At 40.8% G+C, this 25,056-nt stretch overlaps 1 protein-coding gene across 7 annotated transcripts in view; it reads right to left on the minus strand.

Moving 5' to 3' along the window:
• The window catches only part of fryl (FRY like transcription coactivator), a 318,781-nt gene that overhangs the window by 160,242 nt on the left and 133,483 nt on the right, over positions 1–25,056 (minus strand). For all 7 annotated transcript variants that reach the window (XM_033028305.1, XM_033028264.1, XM_033028273.1 and 4 more), the window contains one exon: positions 8,527–8,580. In XM_033028305.1, the coding sequence (XP_032884196.1) occupies positions 8,527–8,580 (54 nt within the window). The remainder of the gene's footprint in view (positions 1–8,526; positions 8,581–25,056) is intronic.

Below are 25,056 nucleotides of genomic sequence, written 5' to 3' on the forward strand. Positions count from 1 at the left end.
CAATTAAAAGTAAAATATCAGTATTCAAGTGCCCTGGCTCGATCACCAACCCAACTTGAAGCTGTTAAATTCTTCAATGCTCTTGTAATCAATATAACCCATCCTCTCCCTCTAGCTCGGGCACTTAAGTCCTGGCTACATTCTCGTAAATCTTCTCTGCACTTTCAAGATAACAACACCCTTTGGCAGGATGACCAAAATTGAACACAATTTTCCAAATGTGGCCTCACCGACTTCTTGTACAACTGTAACATAACTTCTATACTTAATGCATTGGACTCTTACCAAATTTACCAAAAGCCTTGTTGACCACCCTGTCTAACTGTGATGCTGCTTTCAAGGAACTTTTGCTTTCCGACACTCCCAGTTCGCTCTACTCTATGACACTCCCCACATTCCTGCCACTCACGGTGAACGTCATGCCCGGGTTGATTTCCCAAAATGCAACACCTGGCAATTTTTTTTAACAAAGATCTTAAAACAATACTTATTGAACATGTAAATTGTGCACTCTGATTACAGATATATTAACATAACCATAATGCTAGTTAACCAATTATGAGTCACTTCAAGTGAATGGCGTGACGAAGTTGGAGATACTAACACTAAATTCATGTATAATTCAGAAAAACTCACATCCTTTACATGTTCACTGACATGGCATTTGACTATGAAATTTGGCAGACAAGTGTGAAATTTTAAATGCACTGTGTGCAAAGATGAATTTTGTTCTGCAACAACGTTCCTAATGACAACCTCACTTCCCTACCCTAGCCTCCCACCATGCTGCCTGAAGCACACGAAATATTGAACATTGGGATTCTATCGAATAATTACGATTTAAAAATGTTTTAATAACAAATCACTTCAGCCTTTCTCTTGAAAAAGTGAATAGCCTGCAACTTGCAATAAGATATAAAAAGTCTAATGAGTCTACCGCTGATCTGATGGCTCAAACCAATTAATTATTGGATAATCCAAACTACTAAAATACCAGATTTAAATTACTGTAAAGATGCAATTAAACTATGAATGGATGTTAGAGGCTTTTCACTGCCACAAGAACTTATTTTACTTACCTGGTCACTTCTTCCAGATTTTGGTTTACCAGTTAGGAAATACTTGAGTACATAACTCTAAGTTCTACAGGATACATTTCCAAGAGTCTTGAATGCCAAAATGATTTGCTGACTGGACCCTTCTCGCAGTTGCTGCATATTCCTCGTGATCACATCATATTCTTTTCTGATGGCCACTAATCTACCCAAAGGTTTCCTCAAGCCTTGCTGCTTGTTTGAAACCCAACCCAGTCTGGAGATTCTAAAAGCACTACACTGCCTTTTTAATCAATAAATTCAGAGTTTCATACTACATTTAAAGGTATTTTGTAGCATTGGCCTATAGAAATGTTTTTTTTAATAAATAGCTGACTTAAATCATTCAAGTTTCCCAAGTCACTGTTCAGAACATCTTTTTTTTTAAACTTTTCCAACAATGGATGAGCTACACCATGAGAATGCCTGTTTTCCTTTCCTTCCTACCTGCCATAAAATAAATTCCTGCCACTATATTTTGTGAGAACACCAAGCCTCCTCCTGGAAATTCTCAACACAGTCAGTCCTTTGCTACCATCTTGCTATCTTGAAGTAAATAAACTCAGTGGAACAAATATTAATACCACTATATCTCAGAGTTTCAACAGAAACACTATAGTGCAATATTCAGCCTTGCATATCTGTTCTATTGATGACAAGGGACTAATTAAATTGAGCAATGCATGGGCACAAGGAATAACTAGACAAAAATGGTACAATCAGACGAGAAAGATTTTATCAACCAATTGTTGATTTTGTATTGTAAAAAGGGTGTTTGGCAGAGTGGGGAACTTGCAATGAAGCTGCAGATTGAATGACAGCCTGCGCAGATAGTAAAGAGCTCTTTTTGTTAATCATAGAATTAAAGTTAAAATGGTCAATAAAAGCTGATGTTATAGTTAAGAGCTAAAGCTGAGTGAAGTCAACTTATAATATCGAGGTTAGGCACATGGAACCTTGTAACTGGGACTAAAAATAGGGCTCTCACTTAACTTTTTTCCCCTGTTGCCAGCCTGGCAACCGTGGCAGCGTTTTAGATTGCCAAATGAGAGTTTAGGTGGTCATTTAAGACGGTTTGCATGACGCGTTTTGTGTGAAGGACCGAAAATTACCATGACATGGCCATAGCATGGGTCGTTATTGCTATTGGTACAGAAACACTCTTGCTTCCCACATAATTTATCCATAATAAAATATACAGGTTGCAAGGAAATTTCAAAAGGCATTTTATGATAATAGCTGTTAAAACCGACTATACTCATCTGACAGGTTAAACATTACACCAACTGACAAGAGATGGCCAAAGGACATAACTGCAGCAAATGTTCTTTTGGTAATATGTTTAAAGGTGTCAAAACGGCACATTACCGGACATTCAGATTAGATGTACGTGTTGTGAACAGCAATGAAGATACCCAGTTTGCACGCACCAGATTAAAAAAAAATTATTGATAAACACTGTTTCCATCATTCCTATTTCAGAATTAACGTTAAAATTTCAACTGAAATATCTCCTGACCAAATTTATGATGTATATGACCGACTGTAGAAGTAAAACCTGGATAAATCCAACGTATAGTTGTGAATGTTGGCTCATTAAATAACTACAGTACTGATACTCCATATAAAGAGCATTGATTTGCCGTTAAAATTAATTCTGTAATAACGTGTCAACGGTAGCAGTGACAATCGAACACTGCAGCTTTAATGTTTCACGTGTTCACAATTTAACACTGGGGGGGTTGAGAAGGCAATTGGTGCGGAATGGATGGATTGAGGCAGGTGAATTAGTACGTGTTAGTTGGAGTATGTAAAATTGTGAGGGGAGAGCACGGGGGATGTCAGTGGTGTTGAATGGGGGGGATCAGTACAGGATGGATGGGCGAGATCAGTGCAGGATGAATGGTGGGGTCAGTACAGGGTGAATGGGCGGATCAGTACAGGATGGATGGGGGGCTCAGCACAGGATGAATGGGGGGGATCAGTACAGGATGAATGGGGGTAGACAAAAGTGTTGGAGAAACTCAGTGGGTGAGGCAGCATCTATGGAGCGAAGGAAATAGGCAACGTTTTGGGTCGAGACCTTTCTTCAGACTGTTCCCCCCCCCATTCTTCGTGAATGGGGGGGATCAGTACAGGATGGATGGGGAGGATCAGCGCAGGATGAATGGGGGGGGGGGGTCAGTGCAGGATGAATGGGAAGGGGGGTCAGTACTGTGTGGATCGGAGGGTCTGTGCAGGATGAATGGGTGATCACTACAGGATGAATGAGGGGATCAGTACAGGATGAATGGAGGGGATCAGTACAGGATGACTGAGAGGTTCAGTATAGGATGAATGAGGGGATCAGTACAGAATGGATGGAGGGGATCAGTACAAGATGACTGAGGGGATCAGTATAGGATGAATGGGGATTCAGTACAGGATGAATGAGGGGATCAGTACAGAATGGATGAGGGGATCAGTACAGGATGAATGGGAGATCAGTAAAAGATGAATGGGTAGATCACTACAGGATGGATGGGGTGGTGGCAGAAGAATCAATGCGAGGTGGATAGGGTGATCAGCGCAGGATGAATATATGGGGGGGGGGGGTAGATGGGGAGAGGAGCACAGGGGATGTCAGCGAGGACTGAATAGAGGCAGGAATGGAGATCAGTGCGGGATGGAGAGGAGGGGTCTCAGGATAAGGGGGGGTGGAGGGGGGCGTACAAGATAGAGAGAGAGAGAGGGGGGAAGGGGCAGAGGAGGTGGGGAGGAAGGAAGGGCAGCGCTCCTCGGACAACCTCGCCCCGCTGCCTTGGCCGTGCCTGTCCAACGTCAAGTGCCGCCGCCAAAGGGGGAGGCGGTTGGGATCTCCTCGCCACCGCCTCCCCTCCTCCGCCAGCCAACAGCAAGGTGCGGGGCCGAGCGGTGCAGCTCAAAGATCCTATAGCTATAGGATCTTTGGTGCAGCTGCTTCAGACGGCGGACGTCGGCGAGCGGGAGGGTTTGTTTTAAAAGCGCCGTTGGCAGAGGGGCAGGCAGCGGCCGCTATCAGTGCGGACAGGGTGCGGGAGGAGGAGGAGGTGGAGCTGCAGCCGCTGTGCGGGGCCCGTCATTCGCTCCGACCCTTCGTCACCCTGCATCTAGTATCTTTGCCCTGCAATACAGCCGCTGCCGACATGAAACGTCACGTTCCTTTTCTCCAGAGATGCTGCCTGACCCGCTGAGTTACTCCATTTTTTGTGTGTCTATCTTCGGCATAAACCAGTATCTGTCATGCCAAGCCGGGCAAAATGACTCAGCGTTTAGGTTGCACGGCGGCACTTTGGGTGGTCAATGGCACCCGGGCAACCGTTAATTTCGACCCCTGCTAAATACTGCTACACACTACAACTTTACCTCATCCACCAATAACAGAAATGTTTTACTCCCATATGATCGCTGATAGTAGGGTAATATACATGGCTGTCCTCAGTAATAACGAAACAAAACTACTGTAATTACTAGATATTTCCAAGATTTTGATCCAGCACTAATTGAATATGTAATATGTGCCCAGGTTAAAGTTATTTGTGCATGCAAGTGGAACTCGGAGATAAAAGTTTTTTTTTTTAACTTTGCCGTTTTCTTCCTTCCCTGATTTACATGCAAAGGCAGAAAAGTGCTGTTTAATTAGTTTGGGGAGTTAATACTGTCCATCCTCTGGACATCATGTACGGGAGCCAAGACAAGAATCCACAGGTGGTTCAGAGAATCAAAAGACTCCAAGAATAGAGATATTGATCAGGCAGATTGCCTCAGCTTAAGCAGTCTGACTGTCCTGAATTTTGCTTGACTGCATACTTAAATAGCAGGTAATGACCAATATAAACTAGAGACAGCTACCCACTTCTTCATCCTTCTTGAGCCAGATCATTGCCATGCCTTCCGCATGATTATTTTCATGATTACTCAAATGCATCAACATTACAAGAGTGGGGTAGAGCATGAATAAACAAATGAATAGCTTACTTCCTCATGTCTCATAGCCTTTCCATGAATTACAATGTTTAATCAATCAGTAATAGAAACATAGAAACATAGAAAATAGGTGCAGGAGTAGGCCATTCGGCCCTTCGAGCCTGCACCGCCATTCAATATGATCATGGCTGATCATCCAACTCAGTATCCCATACTAGCCTTCTCTCCATACCCCCTGATCCCTTTAGCCACAAGGGCCACATCTAACTCCCTCTTAAATATAGCCAATGAACTGGCCTCAACTACATTCTGTGGCAGAGAATTCCACAGATTCACCACTCTCTGTGTAAAAAATGATTTTCTCATCTCGGTCCTAAAAGACTTCCCTCTTATCCTTAAATTGTCAAGAAATGGGAAGTGCAGATCATGGGAAGTGCTGAAACTAACTGTATTATGCTTGATACATTTTAGCATGTAGAATAAGGAAAAAATAATAATTGAGTAGTGCAAAATTGAAGACCACAGAACAACTGAGACATCTGAAGAAAGACACAATAAGCTGGAGTAACTCAGCGGGACAGGCAGCATCTCTGGAGAGAATGAATGGGTGAAGTTACGGGTCGAGACACTTCTGAGACATCTGGGTGGATACTGCACACAAATTCGGGCGTAGTTGAGAAACTCTTTTGATGTTAACAACAAACAAAGGAGGAGTCAACTGAATAAGCTTCCATAACCTTAACAAGGTCACTTAGGTCCATACAATGTGTCAGAAACTTGCACATGAGATAGCTAAGAAGAGGAGGTTTAACTAGATTGTTTACAGTGTGCCCAGGTGGGCCAGGAGGCAGGGATAGAAAGAAACGATGGGAGTCAGCTTCATTTTCCCAATCATTGTAGTAACTGGGAAATTTTGGCAGATGATCGAGACTCAATATTGCAGTAGTTTCATTTCTGGCCTGTTTGGTCTCTGAGTTTTACCAACATTTATTCGATTGTCTATTTCAAAATAGCAGGATCTCAGGAGAATCAGCATTTGATGTAAAAATAAAAGACCAGCATTTGATGTAGAAAAACCCACAGGGAAAGATGGATTTCAACTAATTCGTATCACATGCATCACTCATCTTCTCATCCGAGCACTTTCTGCGCCGGATGAGAAGAGCTCACCTCCCCCATCCTGTCCTCGCCACTTTCTACAGGGGCACCATAGAGAGCATTTTGACCAGCTGCATCTCTGTCTGGTTTGGGGACTGTAAAGCCTCCGACTGGAAATCTGTGCAGAGAGTGGTGAGGTCGGCTGAAAAAATCATCGCGACTTCTCTTCCTTCATTCTGGGACATTGCGTGCAAACGTTGCTTGTCCAAGGCCAACAGCTTTATAAAATACCCCACATCTCCATCATGGATTGTTCACTCTGCTGCCCTCGGGCAAAAGGCATCGCAGTATAAGGAGCAGAACGGCCAGGTTTTGCAACAGCTTCTTCCCCCGAGCCATCAGACTCTTGAATTCCATATAATGTGCCGCCACTATTATCTATTTTATCTTTTTATCTATTTTATCTTTTTATCTATTTTATTCTTTTGTTATTTTATGTTGCACGGTGAGCCAGATGCAACGAAATTTCGTTCAGATTTCCATTTGTTGGTGTATTTTAGAATGACAAAAGTCTTTGATTGATTGATTGATTGATTGATTGATTGATTGATTGATTGATTGATCATAACATTGCCTTGTGTTCTGGAAACTTTGTTCATAATTTATGAATCAATCTTTAATGGATGAATTGTGTAACATCCTAATTAATATTAATTTTCTTTCAGTATGACAACCTTGTGGTATCGAGTTTTAATTTTTCACGGCGATCGTCCAATTTATCAAATGATTTTGACAGAAACCTTTCAAGTTTCCTTAGGCAGAAACAACAGTTGTTCAATATATTGCTCAACGTATGAGCACAGAACGTACCAAGAAGGCACAGTTCAATTGACTTCTACCCTGAATTTGTAGTTCTCAAACAACATAAATTGCTTCGCAATAAGCCACATTGGTCCTAATATGTACTGTGGAAGAGAAAAATCAGCCACGGTTGAAACCAAACTACATCCCACAGACTTCATAAATGAACACAGTGGAAACCAAGTAATCTATTTTATTCAACATTGGTACTTAAAATCATTAAATGTTACAACACAAAACAGGTTATTTAACTAATCAAGCTCAGGAGAAATGCAAACACAAACCAAACGGAAAGAGGGTTGGAGACAATCCACGAACAATGAAATCCATGCAGGGACAAGATTAAAGCAAGCAGGTTCCAATCTCAATACCCTTTTAAGCAAAATATCGATATCCTCAATGAGTCTCAAAAAAATCTGATTTCAGATTAAAATGCCATATTTGAAGATAAATGTCTTTATTAAATGAAAAATGAATAAAACGGGGCTTGACGCTCTTCAAATATTTCTTTAGCATATCCTATTTGTCAAACAATGTCACCATTTTTTATTCGGTCAAAGATCTGTGATAGGCGTGGTTCAAATAACAACGGTATTTACCCAAAGATGATAACATTTTCAATAGTACATGTTGGATACATGCATCGGTGATACATCGGTGAGACAAAACGCAAACTTGGCTACTGCTTTACCGATCACCCGTGTTCAGTCTGCAATGGTCACCAGAAACTCCCAGTTGCTAGCTATTTCAATTCTGCTCCCCACTCCCACCCCAGCCTATCCATCCTCTGCCGCCTCTCTGCTATGGAAAGCAAATGCAAACATGAGAACAGCACCGTGTCCTTGAGACTCTTGAAAGGCGCCCATAAATAAAATTTATTATTATTATTATATTCCACCTCAGTAGTCTACAATCTGATGGCATGAACGATGAATTCTACAATTTAATGCTACCTTTCACATACGCCTATTCCATCGATCTTTCTTGCACTGTTCCCAACTGCACTCCTATCTCACGTTTATGGTTCCCTACCCCATTTTCAATTCCCATCAAATTCGGCATCTTCAGCCTCTGATTACCTGATGACAACCATGTCCCAGACACTGTTATTACCTGCATCCCACACTCCCCATCTAACTCCATTCACCATTAGGCCCTTCCAATGTGGGTCAACTTATTGAATGCTGTTTTTGCCCCCCCCACCCCCTCCCCCCCGCCACTTTACATGGCTACCTTCCCTCCATTCTTTCAGACCAAAAACATCACCTGTTCTTTTCCCTCCACAGGTGCTGCCTGACCTGCTGAGTTCTTTCTGCAGTTCGTTTATTGCTCCGAATTGTAGAATCTGCAATCTTTTGTACTCCTTAGATATTAATATCTTTTTATTTTCTCACAAATTGAGTAAAACTGTAAGCTAGCAATGTAACTAACAAGCAATATTCAGTAACATGGAGAATGTTGTTTCAGTGGATAAAATTAAAGAATTATACATTTCCTACGACGACAATTACAACACTTGATATCTTACCTGGTCAAACTGTAAATCTTCACCTCTTTGTAACGATCTGGACAATGGTTTCTCCTACAAGCACAAACAAGGAAAAAAGTGACTCTACTGTGGCTTGCAAGTTATAGAAAAAAATCTGCATCGATAGTACTTAAATTCAATTTAGAAAAGTCAAACCACATAAGTATGCCATTTGATAATATTTACAGAGAGTCCTCAAAAAGAGAACATTCAAATAACACAAATAAAGTTTCCTCTACAAAATGTTCTTTTTTGTGTTGGCTGTCAGTAGAAAGCCCAAGTGTGTACATCGTCAATTCTGGGCAGTTGTTACTTGTGAAACCGGCAGAAGTGGGCAGAGTTCACCTAATCCCCACCTCCCCTACCCACTTGTGCCTTGGAGTTCTGGGTAAGCTGGTGTGCTTATGTGAAATATCAACTGATGGTCAATCATTGCAGGTTATCACTAGACAATTGTTCAACAGATTGCTTTCAAGATACAAGGGATTCCAATAGCAGAGAACTGGATTCATTTATACTGTGATGAGTTCTAAAAATAATTTATGCCTTCATAAATTCACTTTGTTTTCCTCTGACTTGTAACCCAGAATATTAACGGATTATGTATCTAAAAAATAATATTGACCCTGAAAGGTCTTGTGTACAAAAGTTACATTTATCTTTGACTTATTCTGTAGATCGAATTTTCAAAGAAAACATGGAAAAATATAAAGATGGAAACGGGACACCCATCATGATGTTCCACAGGCCAAATGTGACCACAATAACTCTTGGCCAAATGAATAATTCGTAGGCTAGAATATTCCATCACAAATGTCAATATATCATATACAGTAACATTTCCTCAATGATCTCCCACCATTACAATGATTTTAATGGGTGCTGAAGAGCCATTTGTTAAGATCACAATGTGTCTGGGGAAATGAAAACATTAGTTCAGTGATGGTAGTGGGAAGCAGTAATCAGAGAAAAGATCTAGACCTAACTGGGGTAATGGAGGATATGCTGGTTGTTCAACAAATATCAAGACAGGAGAAAGAAGGTCTATTTTTTTTTTTAATTGAAGACAAATGACTTGGTCACATTGTCCTTTTACTGATACTGCAGCAGGCCATTACATTTATTATTTTGAGGCAAAGCAGTGCTGATAAATGATACTACTCTAATGCTAGTAAAAATGGTTCTTTTTTTTTGCAGTTAAATGCTAGCTTATCAGGATTCTAGTGAGTGAATAGAGACAACCAAAAATCAGCAATTCCAATTTTATCAATTATTTTCAGCAAATCACTATCCACAAATTAGTCCTCAGCTAAAAAGCTCTGGTTTGTATTGGTATATTTGTTTGCGTAAATGTTGAACACCACCAGGTGAAAGGGCATGGCATCAATTAAAGAACACTACATCTGATGTTCTATTCAGATTCCGACATTGATATTGAGGCCTCCAAGATCCTGCATGCATCAAATTTGTGAACATTCAGAAAAATAATTGCTGCATTGAAAGCAAGTATGCTTTCAGCTGCCAAGACCATAAGCTCTGGAATACACTCTCTGCAATGTTCCAACTCTTTCCTTCCTTAGTACAAATTTTAAGATTTGCCTCAAAAATTATCTGATCTAATATTTCCTTTGTTATTACAGTATTAAATTATGTTTACTAATACCCATGAAGTCCATTGATGTTTTTCTACATTAAATAATGTGAAAACAAAAATAAAAATGAAAACAGAAAACACTGGGTCACTGGCCCTTTTTCTATGGCACCAGTTACATTGAAGAATATAAAGCCAAAAAAAGGCAAAGTGTATGTACATAAGTAAGATTGGTGAATATATAGCAAACAAATGTTTAGTTCAGTTTATTGTCACGTGTACCAAGCTACAATGAAAAATGAAAATGCTAATGAAAACACTCAAAAAGATGGTGTGTTACTTGGAGAGGAATCTGCAACTGGTGCTATTCCCAAAGGTCTGCCACCATAGTCTTTCTTTGTGCCAGAGCGGAGAGTTTAAGAGGCGCTGTGGGAGTAGACTCAGAAATAATTACAGCGCATTTTGTTGATAGCACCGTCTGTGGCGACATGCACTTATAGTGAAGGGAATTACCATTTCGAGCTCAAGTTAAGAGTGGAATTTGATGACAGCTATTCCATTGACCATCATGGAAACATCTCCACATCTGAACATGATGGAAGATAGGTAATTGATGAAGCCAATGAAGATGTCTGGGCTTAGGAACATTTTCTGCACTACTACTGTGGCAATATTCCTTGACCAGGTTGACTGACCTCCAATAACTACAACCATCTTACTTTGTGTGTAGCTTGACTCCATCCATTAGACCTTTAATGTAACCCCTTAAACGATCATTGACAAAATGTATCAGGCTCTTTCTTAATGAAGGGCAATTGCCTTTGTGTTACCTCTGGAATTAAGCGCTCTTGTGCATATTTAAACCGAGGTTGTAGCCAAGACATTCTGGAAAAACCTAAACCAGCTAATGATAAGCAGATTATTGACGTAGCAGCTTGACTCACGGCACAATATTGTGTAACAAAGTCTTCAGTGCTAAAGCCAGAATATTGTCTCTCCCATACCCATACCCTGAGAGGACTAGTTACAGCTTTTTTCTAGTTACAGTTACAGGACTAGTTGCAGCCTTTTCTTCACCTTAGGGGATTGAAATGACTGAAGATTGGCTTCCGTTTGGCACTGCACAATATTAGCCACTACCTCAGCAACTATGATTTACTATGGTCTTTGTTTCGGTTGCACTAAGGATTTCAGTTTTGCACTACAGCTGCTCCTCGACCTACGATGGGCTTACTTTCTGATAAACCCATCGTAAATCGGAAATATCGCAAGTCGAAAACGCATTTAATACAATGCGATCACGTGACCGGAAGTGACGTGTGGCTCGTTGCCGTTGCGGGGCATTTGCACCATCGTAAAGTCGGAATATCGTAAATCGGGGAGCATCTGTATTTTGATCTGGTTACATGATATTACATTAATTAATTGGATTATTGACTATTGAATACCTATTTTTGAGTTTTATGTAATTGGGCATGTAAAACTAACGTAAGTAAGCATTTCATTTTTCCATTGATGCTACATATGACAATTGAACCCTGTTGAATTGACTTGGTACATTTGTCATTGAGATTGGGTTTGCTCTTGGATACATCCTTCTAACAGCTACTTAATTATCCATCATCATTCATGGCAAGATGCAGTAATACCATGGAGTTTTTGTTTTGCTCAGTTGGCTGTGAGATTGTTAGATGCCTATCACGTGCTGGTTTTACTGTTTAGCATGCATGAGTTGCAGCTTTGCAATGCTGGCGTCTCATTTTTCATACGCCTGTTGGTGCACACGGCCTGCTCTTCTTATTCCTTATTGAATCAGGGTTGAGCTGCTGTCTTTCTTGATGACTGAGTGAGTGATGTGCCAGGTCACAAGATTACATATTGTGATTAAACACAATTCTGTTATTGTTGACAGCCACAGTGCTTCGTCAGAGCCCAGCTTTAAACTGTTAAATTGTTCTGAGTGTATCCCTTTTAGCAAATAGGGAGGGTCACATCATACAGTGGAAGGTGCACGGAATTAATAAGGGTGTTAATTTTCCAGTTAAGACTGCTACGAATGTTGTAAAGGACAGAGGCATCAGCATACACTGGAGAGGATAAGCTCAAGCAATTTTATCCCTTGTAGAAACAAGCAACCGCAGTAAAGGCTACAAAGTGCAAGAGCAACTCTGCAGATCAGGCAACATCTCTGGAGAACAGATTGGTGATGTTTTGGGTCGAGACCTTTCACACTCCAGCAGTTTATGTCCTTTTGTGTATTAACTAGCATCTGCAGTTTCTTGTTTTTCCAAGGAACTGCAGATACAAAAAAAGACCAAAAGTGATAGAGTAACTCAGCGGGTCAGGTAACATCCCTGGAGAACATGGACAGCAAACAAGGAACTACAGGTGCTGGTTTTAACCCTTGTGTTGGTTCTAACAAAGACTGCAACTAAATCTTTCAGAATTCAGCCAGTTCTGCTATTGGTAATGTTCTCCAGACACTGAGTGGTGATTTTTGACTTGTTTTTCAACTCAGTAGAGCGTTTTAATTCAGCAGCTGAGGAAGGTGTTTGGTACAAACTGAATAATTTTAATTGCTCCTATTTGAACTGATACCATAAGCTTTCAGAGTCTGCAGTCATTGTTGAGGAACCTCCCAGCTACTGCATCACACCTGTGCTTCCCTCCAAGGATTGTGTTGAAGGAACCTAGTACAATGCTTTAAAGATATGATTCTCTGAGTACTATTGCGTTCAAATATAGCTTAACCAGCCAGTAAAACAACTCTCTCAATTTAAACTCCAGGCCCCACATGATCACAAGAAGACTTTGCAAGATTATCAAGGCTGGATGTAATTTTTCAATGTCTTAATTCAGTGCCAAGGTTGATGTCAGGTGGTCTGTCCTGTATAATACTTATTTTTTTTAAACAGTTTTTTAGAAATGTTGGTTGGCTTGATGGGTCAATTCAGAAAGCAGTTAAGAGTCAATCATATATAGGTCTGGAGCATTATATATAGGCCAGTCTGGGTAGGGGAGACATATTACCTGCAGTAAAGAATATGAGGTTTATTTTGAATGAGTAAGTAATGTACAGCTGATTAGCTAACTCATGCCATGCATTGTTAGTCCACAGTTTAAATAGTCATGAATGAACTCCTGCTGCCAAATGAGAGAAGTGCAATTACACCACACAATGACGACATTTCTATTTCCCATAATTGCACTGAATGAAAATGGCAACTTTTCAAAATAATTATTATGAGCCTGGTAACAAGAAGTCATAGCAATGAAAAATTACTATCCGACTACAAGATATTAGACTGAAATGGACTCTTATCAACGAAGGGAACTCTGTCACTGGAATAAGGGCCTAAAGATCAAATATTAATATTATGACTGACTACCCCATATTTAAATCTACAGTAATGTTTTCAACATTAGTCTGAATTATTTGCCTTCAGGTATTGTCAATACTCCTCAACTGATCAATGGATAAAGCACAGAAGTCGTACAGCGCTGTCAAAATGGAACAGCACTGTTCTTCAAAATTAGCAATCCAAGTAAATTGTCTGAGTCTGCATTAATAATGGATGAAAACATTGACTCTGTTTCATATTGCTCATTGAAGAAAACAGGATGGAGAGATGCTGGCATATACAGCTAAGTAAAAATCAAAAGTGTGTAGATTTTCAATCTTATGATAATATTCATGCCAGAAACCTTGCAGTTTTCGTGAAAAAGGTATTCCCTTGTAATGCATGTCCTTGTAATAATTATCTGATAAAAGAAAAATCTCAGAGTTCAGGACCAGCATGTTTCAGTAAGGAGGACGGATAAGGATAGCAAGGTAAGGGAATCACAAATGATCAGAGAGGTTCTAAATTTCATCAAAAAGAAAATAGGAAGCATATGTAAAATTTAGGAAGATGAAATCAGACAGTCTTTGATTAATTTAAACAATGCAGGAAAGAACTCAGCAAGGAATTAGTAGGGCCAAAAAAGGCCATGAAATGCCATTAACAACACGGATTAAAGAAAATTGCATGCTTTTTTAATATGTACGTTAAAAACAAGAGGGTAAGCAGGGAGAAGGAAGGGCCACTCAAGAATAAAGGAGGGAATTTATGCTTGGGAGTCAGAGGATGTAGGCAAGGTAGTAAACAGCTAGTTTTCAACTGTTATAACAAAGGAAAAACAGATATGGAGGACAGAATTAGGATAGTTTGAAATCAAGGAGGTATGTTAGGCCCCCTTCGGTCATGGCTGACCATGGGTGTCTCCAGGGTGCTATTCCCTATATGGAGGACGCCTGTGTGTGACTTTGTTTAACGTGGGGATACTGGTGCATAAACAGCCACCCCACAGTCCTTGACAGATCTGGGTCAGGTTCCAGTGGCATGGAGTCCAAGATGACCAGAGACCCTTTTCTGCTGCAGCCTTCATCCGCCTTCCCAGCCGTTGTGACGCTCCACTAAGGTCAGTCATCGTCCTCCACCTGTTCCACCGTTGAGGTCTTGGTTGGATTGCTCTTTGTCAGAGACCTCCCCCTCTACCTTACCGCTATGGGTGGCCCTACCAGGAGCATGGCTCCAGATGGCATCGCTCTCAGAATCGCAGGTCCAGACAGGCTTCTCCACCATGACAAGGTGACAATCAAGGAGGTATTTTGGTCTCTTAAAAAGTATTAATGTGAATAAATCCCCAGGGCCTGATGGCATCTATCCCATGATATTGAGAGAGGCAAGAGGGGAGATTGCGGGGGCCTTGACCAAGATCGTTGTGTCCTCTCCAGCCACAGAGAAGTCCTGGAGGACTGGAGAGTAGTCAATGCCAATCTTTTGTTTAAGAAGGGAAGTAGAAATAATCCAGGAAATTGTGGGGCCTCACATCAGTGGTACAAAAACTATCAACGATAGGATTTTGTTGCATTTGGTAGAGAATGGGATAATTTGGGACAGTGCACATGGCTTTGAACGTCATGCCATCCTAATGGGATTGAGATTTTTATGGAGGTGACGAATATGATTATTGAGAGTAGGGCAGTGAATGTTGTCTACATGGATTTTAGTAAAACATTTGATAAAATCCCTCACAGTCGGCTATCAGGATGATTAAGATGCATGGGATCCACGGTGACATGGTCCTTTGGATTCTTAACTGCCTTACCCATAGAAGACAGAGGGTAATGGTGGAAGGATGTTATTCTGGCATACATTTGTAACTTGTGATCTTCTGCAGGGATCTATACTGGGACCTCTGTTAATAAACTTGAACGTAAACGTAGATGGATTGGTTAGTAAATTTGCAGATTGCACCAAAATTGGTGGAATTGCAGTGAATGAGGAAACCTGTCAAATGATACAGCAGGATATGGATCAGCCACTGATATGGGCAGTGAAATAACATGGAGTTTAACTGATCAAGTTTAAGATGTTGCACTTTCGGAGGTCGAATGTAAGGGGAAAATATAAAGTTAATGGCAAGACCTTTAATAGTATTGATGTACAGAAGTATCTTGGGGTCCAAGTCCATAGCTCCATGAAAGTGGCATCATAAGTGGACAGAGCAATAAAGGAGGCATATGTCTGCCTTCATCAGTCCGGACATTGCGTGCAAGAGTCAGGAAGTCAAGCTTTAAAAAAACTTTAGGTAAACTGTATTTGAGGTATTATGTGCAGTTCTAGTCACCCCACCATGGAAAGATTTTGAGGCTTTGAAGAGGTGCAGAAGAGATTTACTGGAATGCTGCCTAGATTAGAAGGTATTACTTTTTCAGGAGAAGGCTGGACAAGCATTGATTGTTTTCCCAGGAGCATCTGAGGTTGAGCGGAGATTTGATGGAAGTATACCGACTTTGTAGATAGGGTAGACAATCAGAACCCAGTGTGGAAGTGTCAAAGATCAGAGGTGATAGTTTTGCGAGGGGGAAAGTGGAGAAGAAGTTTTTTTATAAATCACACAGAGCATGTGGGTGCCAGGGGTGGTGGTAGAGCAGATATAATTATTAGAACAAAACAGTACAGCACAGGAACAGGACCTTCAGCCCACAATATCTGTGCCGAACATAATACCAAGACTGATTTTTATCTGCCTGCACATAATCTATTCCCTGCTTATCCATATGCTTATCCAACACTAACCTGCATGTTTTTGGGATGTGAAAGGAAACCAAAGCACCCAGAGGAACCCTTGTGGTTAAGGGAAAACATGCAAATTCTATTTCACCAGCTCTGGAGATCAGACTGAACCCAGGTTTCCCAGGCTGTGAGGCTGTCACTTTGATGCGACAGCAAGCAATTGGCAAGGCTTATGAAATGTTGGCCTTCATTGAAAAAGTATGGAATATAAAAACAGTAACCTTTTTAACAAATTTCCTGGAGAGACCAGCCTGAAGCTTTTCATATATATTTAAGGAAGTATATATTTGCCTTGGAGACTGCAGAAAATCTTCATTAGATTGATTTCTAGAATGACAGAGGAAGATCGATTAATCAAGTTGATCTTTCCCCAGTGTAGAAAAATGAGATGTAATTTAATTGAAACATGTAAGATTCCAAGGACAATTAACAGGGTGGATGCTGATTATCTGGAAATATAGAATGGAAATGTTTCAAATTATAAGGTCACCTATTTCAGATGGAGATTCAACGGTCGTGTGTAGAATTCTCTACGCCAGAGAGCTATAGAGGCAGAATCATTGAATATATTCAAAACAAAGATTGAGATACATTTCAACCATAAGGATGTTAACGGGAATGAAGGGAGAAAGAAAACTGCTAATGCCGTGCAAATAATCAAAGTCCAGATACTGGAAATGTATAATAATAGTAAGAAATGCTGAAAATATTAATAGGTCATGCAGCATCTGTGGCAGCAAAAACAGGTAGCTGGCGAACTGAAACATTAATGGGCGACTTTTTGCTCGCCACATGTTCGCTAGTGGTTGCTGGGGAGTTGCCTTCATGATCGTGAGGAGTAGACCAAATGAAATGACGTGATATATTATGTTTTTTCTGATTAATTTGTTTCTAGCAAAATAAAACACAACCCATTCTGCATTTTCCAGGTAATTGTTAATTTGGTCACAAAATGGTAACTTCAATCCACTGATCCCTGGCCTTTTGCCTCTTAGGTTCCCCTCGGTCATGGCTGACCATGGGTGTCTCCAGGATTGGAGGATGCCTATGCGTGACTTTGTTTACCATGGGGAGACTGGTGCACAGACAGCCACCACACGGTCCTTGACAGATCTGGGTCAGGATCCAGTGGCATGGAGTCCAAGATGACCAGAGACCCTTTTCTGCTGCAGCCTTCATCTGCCTTCCCAGCCGTTGATACGCTCCACTAAGGTCAGCCATCATTCTCTGCCTGTTCCACCGTTGAGGTCTTGGTTGTATTGCTCTTTGTCAGAGTCCTCCCCCTCAACCTCACCGGGTGGCCCTACCAGGAGCATAGCTCCAGACAGCATCGCTCTCAGGATTACACAAGCTTCTCCATCACGACAAGGTGACAATCCACGGAGATGACTATTCTTGTCAATTTAGAAACAATTCAGCAATCTCCATAATCTCTAAAGAGAAAAGACCTTGCTGTATGAATGTACATAGTGCATCAGTCTTCAGCAATAGTCTAATATTTACATTGAAACAATGAGTTCCAATTCAATCTAAGTAATTGTAGTTAATTAATAATGATTAATGCATAACAAATAATTCAAAGGGAAAAGACATGATACCAACAGTGGCTTTGTGCCAAATATGATTCTTCTTTTGGCAGATAACCAATGGTGTTTGTACACTTGAGGTTTGCTGGAGTGAAACATTAGTAACTCAGCAGCATGCAACTAAAATCTGCATTTTCACCCAAATATTTATTGTCTGAACTTGTTAACAATACTGAACATGTTAATATTGTAAGTCACTTTATTTTCTTTGTCTTAATTAGTTGCTGGCAAAACAAACATGATTAGGGCCAGACTTGTAAGATACTTGATCGTTACTAATAGCCCACAATTATATCTTGATCTTCCCTGGCAAAAGCTTTATTTTACATGCTCTCCAAACAGGTCAGATATGCCGTAATCAGATACAATCAGTTCAGATTCAAGTACAAAAGATAGAGGAAAGGAGAAGGTACAGCATGCCGAATATAGTTCTCAGCATTGTAGCGCAACAGTTCCATAGACAAAGTCCAATGTTTTTAATATGGAAGAGATGATTTGAGCAGTACTCAAGCGTATGAAAGGTCTATTCACAAGACTGATGATAGCAGAGGGGAAGAAGCTGCTCCTGAGTCTGGTGGTGCTCACTTTGAAGTCTTTGATTATGTTGGCTGCTTTCGGAGGCAGCTTGAAGTGTGGAAGGAGCCAAAGGCATGAAGTCTGGTCTGTGTGATGGACTGGACACATCTACAACTCTCTGCAATTTCTTGCAGTCTTGAGCAGCGCTGTTCCCAAATCAATCTGTGATGCAACTTGACAGTATGCTTTCTATAGTGCATCTGTTAAAGTATGTACGAGTCATTGGAGACATGCCGAATCTCCTCAAACGCCTGAGGAAGTAGAAGCATTGATGTGCCTTCTTGGCTGCAGCATTGATGTGGTTGGTCCACGACAGATCAATGGTAATAATAACACCTGAATATTACCTTATTAAGATCGACCGACTGACCAAATGGTGCCAGCATACCAACCTGGCCCTCAATATCATAAAAAACAATTAAACGATTGTGGACTTTGGAATACGAAGGTTGAGGACCCACAATCCTGTTTACATCAATGGGACGATGGTGGAGAGGGTCAAAAACTTCAGATTTCTGGGCGTGCATATTTCCGACGATCTTTCCTGGACCCAGCACACTGATGCAATTATAAAGAATCAGTGCCTCTACTTCCTGAGAAGATTACAGAGATTCGGTATGTCAAAGAGGATTCTCTTGAACTTCTACAAGTCCACAGTAGAGAGCATACTGACTGGTTGCATCGTGGCCTGGTTTGGCAACTTGAACGTCCAGGAGTGGAAAAGACTGCAAAAAGTTGAGAACACGCCCAGTCCATCACCAGCTCTGACCTCCCCACCATCAAAGGGATTTATCAGTCGCTGCCTCAAAAAGGCAGCCAACATCATCAGAGATCCACACCATCCTGGCCTCACACTCATCTCACCACTGCCATCGGGCAGAAGGTACAGGAGCCTGAGAACTGTAACGTCCAGGTTCAGGAACAGCTTCTTCCCTACACCATCAGGCTATTAAACATTAAAATCTCATAAGCTATGAACTACAATAGACTGCAATAGACTATTATTATTATTAATGCACTGTTATTGTTTGTTTTTGAGTTTAGTTATATTATTTATTATGATTACATATTCTGTTGTGCTGCAGCAAGTAAGAATGTCATTATTCCACCTGGGACATATGAGAATAAAACACTCTTGATTTATTAATTCCCTAATCTACTCTCTTAATACTGGAGTACACTATGGGGACAGTAGCACATTGAATACCTAATCTGGCACAATAAAAAATCAACACAAAGTCCATCCACCAGATGACCATGCAACTACACCAATGCAATCAGTTATTTCATATCCCATATATGTCAGATGATACACGATGATAATGATTGAAATCATCATGCATAGCTCTTCCACAATGCAAAACATGCACACTGCATATCAATTGCAGAACTACATGTTGACATGCCTTTGGTCTATCCTGATCATGTGATGAGCATGCTGTGGTTAGCAGGGGTCAATCTGCAATATAACAGACACTTAAAAATATTACATATGTCCTTATGCATTTGCACATTTAGCATCTGTAGGCAGAAATATGTTAATATTCATGTCAGGGACTGAAACAATGGATCAACTCAGTTTTGACTTGTAAACAAAGTTGTAATTTAGAATGCTTTGCAAATTTACTTACAGCTGCAGAAGAATAACAAAAAGCGTAATCAATCTGATAAATGGCAGCCTTGTTTATTTCACATTAACATGATAGCACGGTTATCAGGTATTTCCCCCTATTTTTTGGAGCATGTGATAAATAATTATAAAATTATTATTTATTGTTTTCTCACCATTTGAAGTAGCAATTACATTCACATAGGGGACCCATGAAGTGTGTAAGAAGGAACTACAGATGCTGGTTTAAACCGAAGACAGACACAAAAAGCTGGGGTAACTCAGCGGGACAGGCAGCATCTCTGGAAAGAAGGAATGAGTGACGTTTCGGGTCCAGACTCTTCCTCAGACCTTTTTAGCTACTCCCTTTAATTCATTGACACTTACATCACACTGTATTTCACATTCACTGATATGCAGCATGGATATAGTTTCAATTTATTTTAGTTTAGTTTAGTTTATTGTCACCTCTATCAAGGAAAGGTGAAAAGCTTTTTTGTTGCGTGCGATCCAATCAGCAGAAAGACTATACATGATTACAATCAAACCGTCCACACTGTACAAATAAAGGATAAAGGGAATAACGTTCAGGGCAAGATAAAGTTCATAAAGTCCGATTAAATATCGTCCAAGGGTCTCCAATGAGGTATTAAGTAAATGTAGATTTACAATTAAGTCTTACTTTGAAATATCTTCTGAGAGAAAAGGTTTGGAAATTCTGTTGGAAACAATAAAACCATGATTCTAGCTTAATTTCATCAATCTTTAATCTATTTTCCCTAGCAATAGCTCTCTCTACCTACAAATCTTCTTGTACGTCTCAACAACAGCAAATCCTTTAACAATATGGAACACCACTAGTCAGCAGCAGGAAAATGGTAAAAATAAACTAGATCCATCATAAATGTTACAATGAGAATTTTGGGGAAGTATATTTTCTGAAGCTTAGTTCAGTGCCAAGGCAGCATATATAACATGCAACACGACACACCTGGTGCTTCTCACATGATGATACAAGGTGAAAATATTGCATGATTACAAATACAATATGGCATGGATGGCATGTTCCTCAGACTTCAGTGAACCAGTTTACTATCTAGAAGGGCAGTGGCCTTGACCAAAGTACAAACGTCACTACCTGAAAACTCCCTTGTTTGATCAAAATGTCATGGTGCACTCTAGATTTTGGCTCAACAGGAGCACATAAACTAACTCTATTTTGAAGCACTTACGCAAACTGATTTGTCTGGAACTGAAAATCCTATGCATTTAGACTACAGATGGATGCAGGCACTGCAAGAAGGGAGAATGTGATAATCAGGCTGCACTATATACTGAACTGATTCATATACTTTAACAAACAAAAAAATGAAAAATTATGTGCTCACAATACATTCAGTGAGCTTGCTTTATTACTGGCCCAATTATATTGGTTTAATTTCAATACACTGATTGCATGATCTTTGCTTTTTATGGATCAGACAGTCTTTGTCACTTGAGGTATTTCTGGAAATGATCACTCCGAGTGTGCTTCTTGAAATCCAGTAAGTGCCTTTTACTGCCCTGTATCTTATCAGCAGATTGTATAATCAGGAATTGCAGTATATGATGTGTGCCTGATATACTTACTATTCAACAGTCATTTTGTAACTGCCGTTAACCACTAAATGCTTTATTATTTGATTTCACTTGCACAAAGAAAACTGCAAGTGACAGCAAGTAATAAAGCTAGATAAAAATACTTTGAGCAAAGACATTTTCTTATCTAGAAATGAAGCAATGTTTGAGAACTCAAATTAAGTAAAATAGATAACTGCACCTGTTCATGAGAGATTCTCTTGATCCCTGAGCAATTATTAAGCGTTATTTTTTTTGTCTTTCAAGATGTGTTGGGCCAATATTGCTGCTATCATGCAACCACGAATCCAAATGGACGAGTTATACTTTTTCCATACTCAACAGTCAGAATTATAGTATGAAAACAGGCCCTTAGGCCCAACATGTCCATGCCAACAAATGCCCCATCTAAACTAGTCCCATGTGTACACGTTTGGCCCTTATCCCTCTAAACCATTTCTATTCATGTACCTGTCCATGTGTCTTTTAAATGCTGTTATAGTATGTGCCCCAACCACCTCCTCTGAAGAAGGGTTTCGGCCCGAAACGTCACCTATTTCCTTCGCTCCCGCTGAGTTTCTCCAGCATTTTTGTGTACCTTCGATCTTCCAGCATCTGCAGTTCCTTCTTGAACACCTCCTCTGATAGCTCGTTCCATCTATCTACCATCCTCTGAATGAAATAGGTTGGCCCTCAGGTTCCAATTAACACTGCTCAATGAAATTATCCAAATCAAAATAGAATTCCAAGGCCTAGGTTGGGATGCTGATGCTGGTTTGCTTTCCCAGCCAATGGATTTGGAGGATTTTCTAAGACAGCGTTAGTGGTACTTCTAACAATAGCAAACGTAGGCGTAGCTCTGAAATCAGAGTCTGGGAACAAACAGCAACTGCCCAAGAGTGGCATACAGACAAGAAAAGGCCAGTTCAAGGAACATTGTGGCCGGTGTACCTTCTTCTGCTATAGCACACGTTTAGAATTACGCTATCTTCAAGAGTGGTTTTTGCATTGAAAAGGAACTCATATGGCAACCTTGGAAAACCTTTGTGGGATAAGCAAATATCTCATGACACACCAATTCATTTTAGTATGAAACTAACACCCTACAATTGTTGGGCATTCATCTCAATGGGTGCAAATGAGGTTAAGGAAAGGTTTCATTCCAACCTTAAGCTGCCTTCCTGAGTTTCAAACAGACAAACTAGACTTTCAGAAAGCATTTGATAAGGTCCCACATAGGAGATTAGTGGGCAAAATTAGGGCACATGGCATTGGGGGTAGAGTGCTGACATGGATAGAGAAGTGTTTGGCAGACAGGAAACAAAGAGTAGGGATTAACGGGTCCCTTTCAGAATGGCAGGCAGTGACTAGTGAGGTACCGCAAGGCTCGGTGCTGGGACTGCAGCTATTTACAATATACATCAATGATTTGGATGAAGGGATTCAAAGTAACATTAGCAAATTTGCAGATGACACAAAGCTGGGTGGCAGTGTGAACTGTGAGGAGGATGCTATGAGAATGCAGGGTGACTTGGATAGGTTGGGGGAGTGGGCAAATGCATGGCAGATGAAGTTTAATGCGGATAAATGTGAGGTTATCCACTTTGGTAGCAAAGACAGGAAGGCAGATTACTATCTAAATGGCGTCAAGTTGGGAAAAGGGGAAGTACAACAGGATCTGGGGGTCCTTGTACATCAGTCTATGAAAGTAAATATGTAGGTACAGCAGGCAGTGAAGATAGCGAATGGCATGTTGGCCTTTATAACACGAGGAAGCGAATATAGGAGCAAAGAGGTCCTTCTGCGATTGTACAGGGCCCTAGTGAGACCACACCTGGAATATTGTGTGCAGTTTTGGTCCCCTAATGCCCTGGTGTGGAACACCTCATCCTGGGTGCAGATGCGGCGTAGATGGAGGAATTGGGAGTAGGGGATGGAGTCCTTACAGGAAGCAGGGTGGGAAGAAGAGTAGTCTAGATAGCCATGGGAGTCAGTGGGTTTATAGTGGATGTCGGTCAGCAGTCGGTCACCTGCGATGGAGATAGTGAGGTCTAGAAATGGTAGGGAAATGTCAGAAATGGCCCAGGTGTAATTGAGTGTCGGATGGAAGTTAGTGGTGAAATAGATGAAGTCAATGAGTTGTGTGTGGGTGCAGGTGGTAGCACCAATGCAGTCGTCGAGGTAGTGGAGTTAGAGTTTGGGGATAAGGCCCTGGTACGCCTCGAATATAAATGAGGATAGTAAAAGCTTCTTTAGGTATGTGAAGAGGAAAAAACTAATTAAGACCAAAGTTGGACCCCTGAGGACTGAAAAGGGTGAATGTATTATGCGGAACAAGGAAATGGCAGATAAGTTGAACAGGTACCTTGGATCCGTCTTCACTAAGAAGGACACAAACAATCTTCCTGATGTACTAGCCAGAGGATCTGGGGTGGCAGAGGAACTGAAGGAGATTCACATTAGGCAGGAAATGGTGTTGGGTAGACTGATGGGACTGAAGGCTGATAAATCCCCAGGGCCTGATGGTCCGCATCCCAGGGTACTTAAGGAAGTGGCTCCAGAAATTATGGATGCATTGGTGATCATTTTCCTATGTTCTATAGATTCAGGTTCAGTTCCTGTGGATTGGAGGGTAGCTAATGTTGTCCCACTGTTTAAGAAGGGCAGCAGAGGGAAAACAGGGAATTATAGACCAGTTAGCCTGACATCGGTGGTGGGGAAGATGCTGGAGTCTAAAATAAAAGATGAAATAGCAGCAAATTTGGATAGCAGTAGGAGGATCGGTCCAAGTCAGCATGGATTTACGAAGGGGAAATCATGCTTGACTAATCTTATGGAATTTTTTGAGGATGTAACCAGGATAATGGACAAGGGAGACACCAGTGGATGTAGTGCACCTGGACTTTTAGAAAGCATTTGATAAGGTCCCATATAGGAGATTAGTGGGCAAAAGTAGAGCACATGGTATTGGGGGTAGAGTGCTGACATGGATAGAAAATTGGTTGGCAGACAGGAAACAATGAGTAGAGATTAACAGGTCCCTTTCAGAATGGCAGGCAGTGACCAGTGGGGTACAGCAAGGCTCGGTGCTGGGACCGCAGCTATTTACAATATATATTAATGATTTGGATGAAGGGATTCAAAGTAACATTAGCAAATTTGCAGATGACACAAAGCTGGGTGGCAGTATGAACTGTGAGGAGGATGCAGGGTGACTTGGACAGGTTGAGTGAGTGGGCAGATGCATGGCAGATGCAGTTTAATGAGGATAAAAGTGAGGTTATCCACTTTGGTGGCAAAAACAGGAAGGCAGATTATTATTTAAATGGTGTCAAGTTGGGAAAAGGGGAAGTACAACAGGATCTGGGGTCCTTGTTCATCAGTCACTGAAAATGAGCATGCATGTACAGCAGGCAGTGAAGAAATCTA

This window comes from Amblyraja radiata, chromosome 1 (genome assembly GCF_010909765.2).
Source record: "Amblyraja radiata isolate CabotCenter1 chromosome 1, sAmbRad1.1.pri, whole genome shotgun sequence".
Classification (NCBI taxonomy): domain Eukaryota; kingdom Metazoa; phylum Chordata; class Chondrichthyes; order Rajiformes; family Rajidae; genus Amblyraja; species Amblyraja radiata.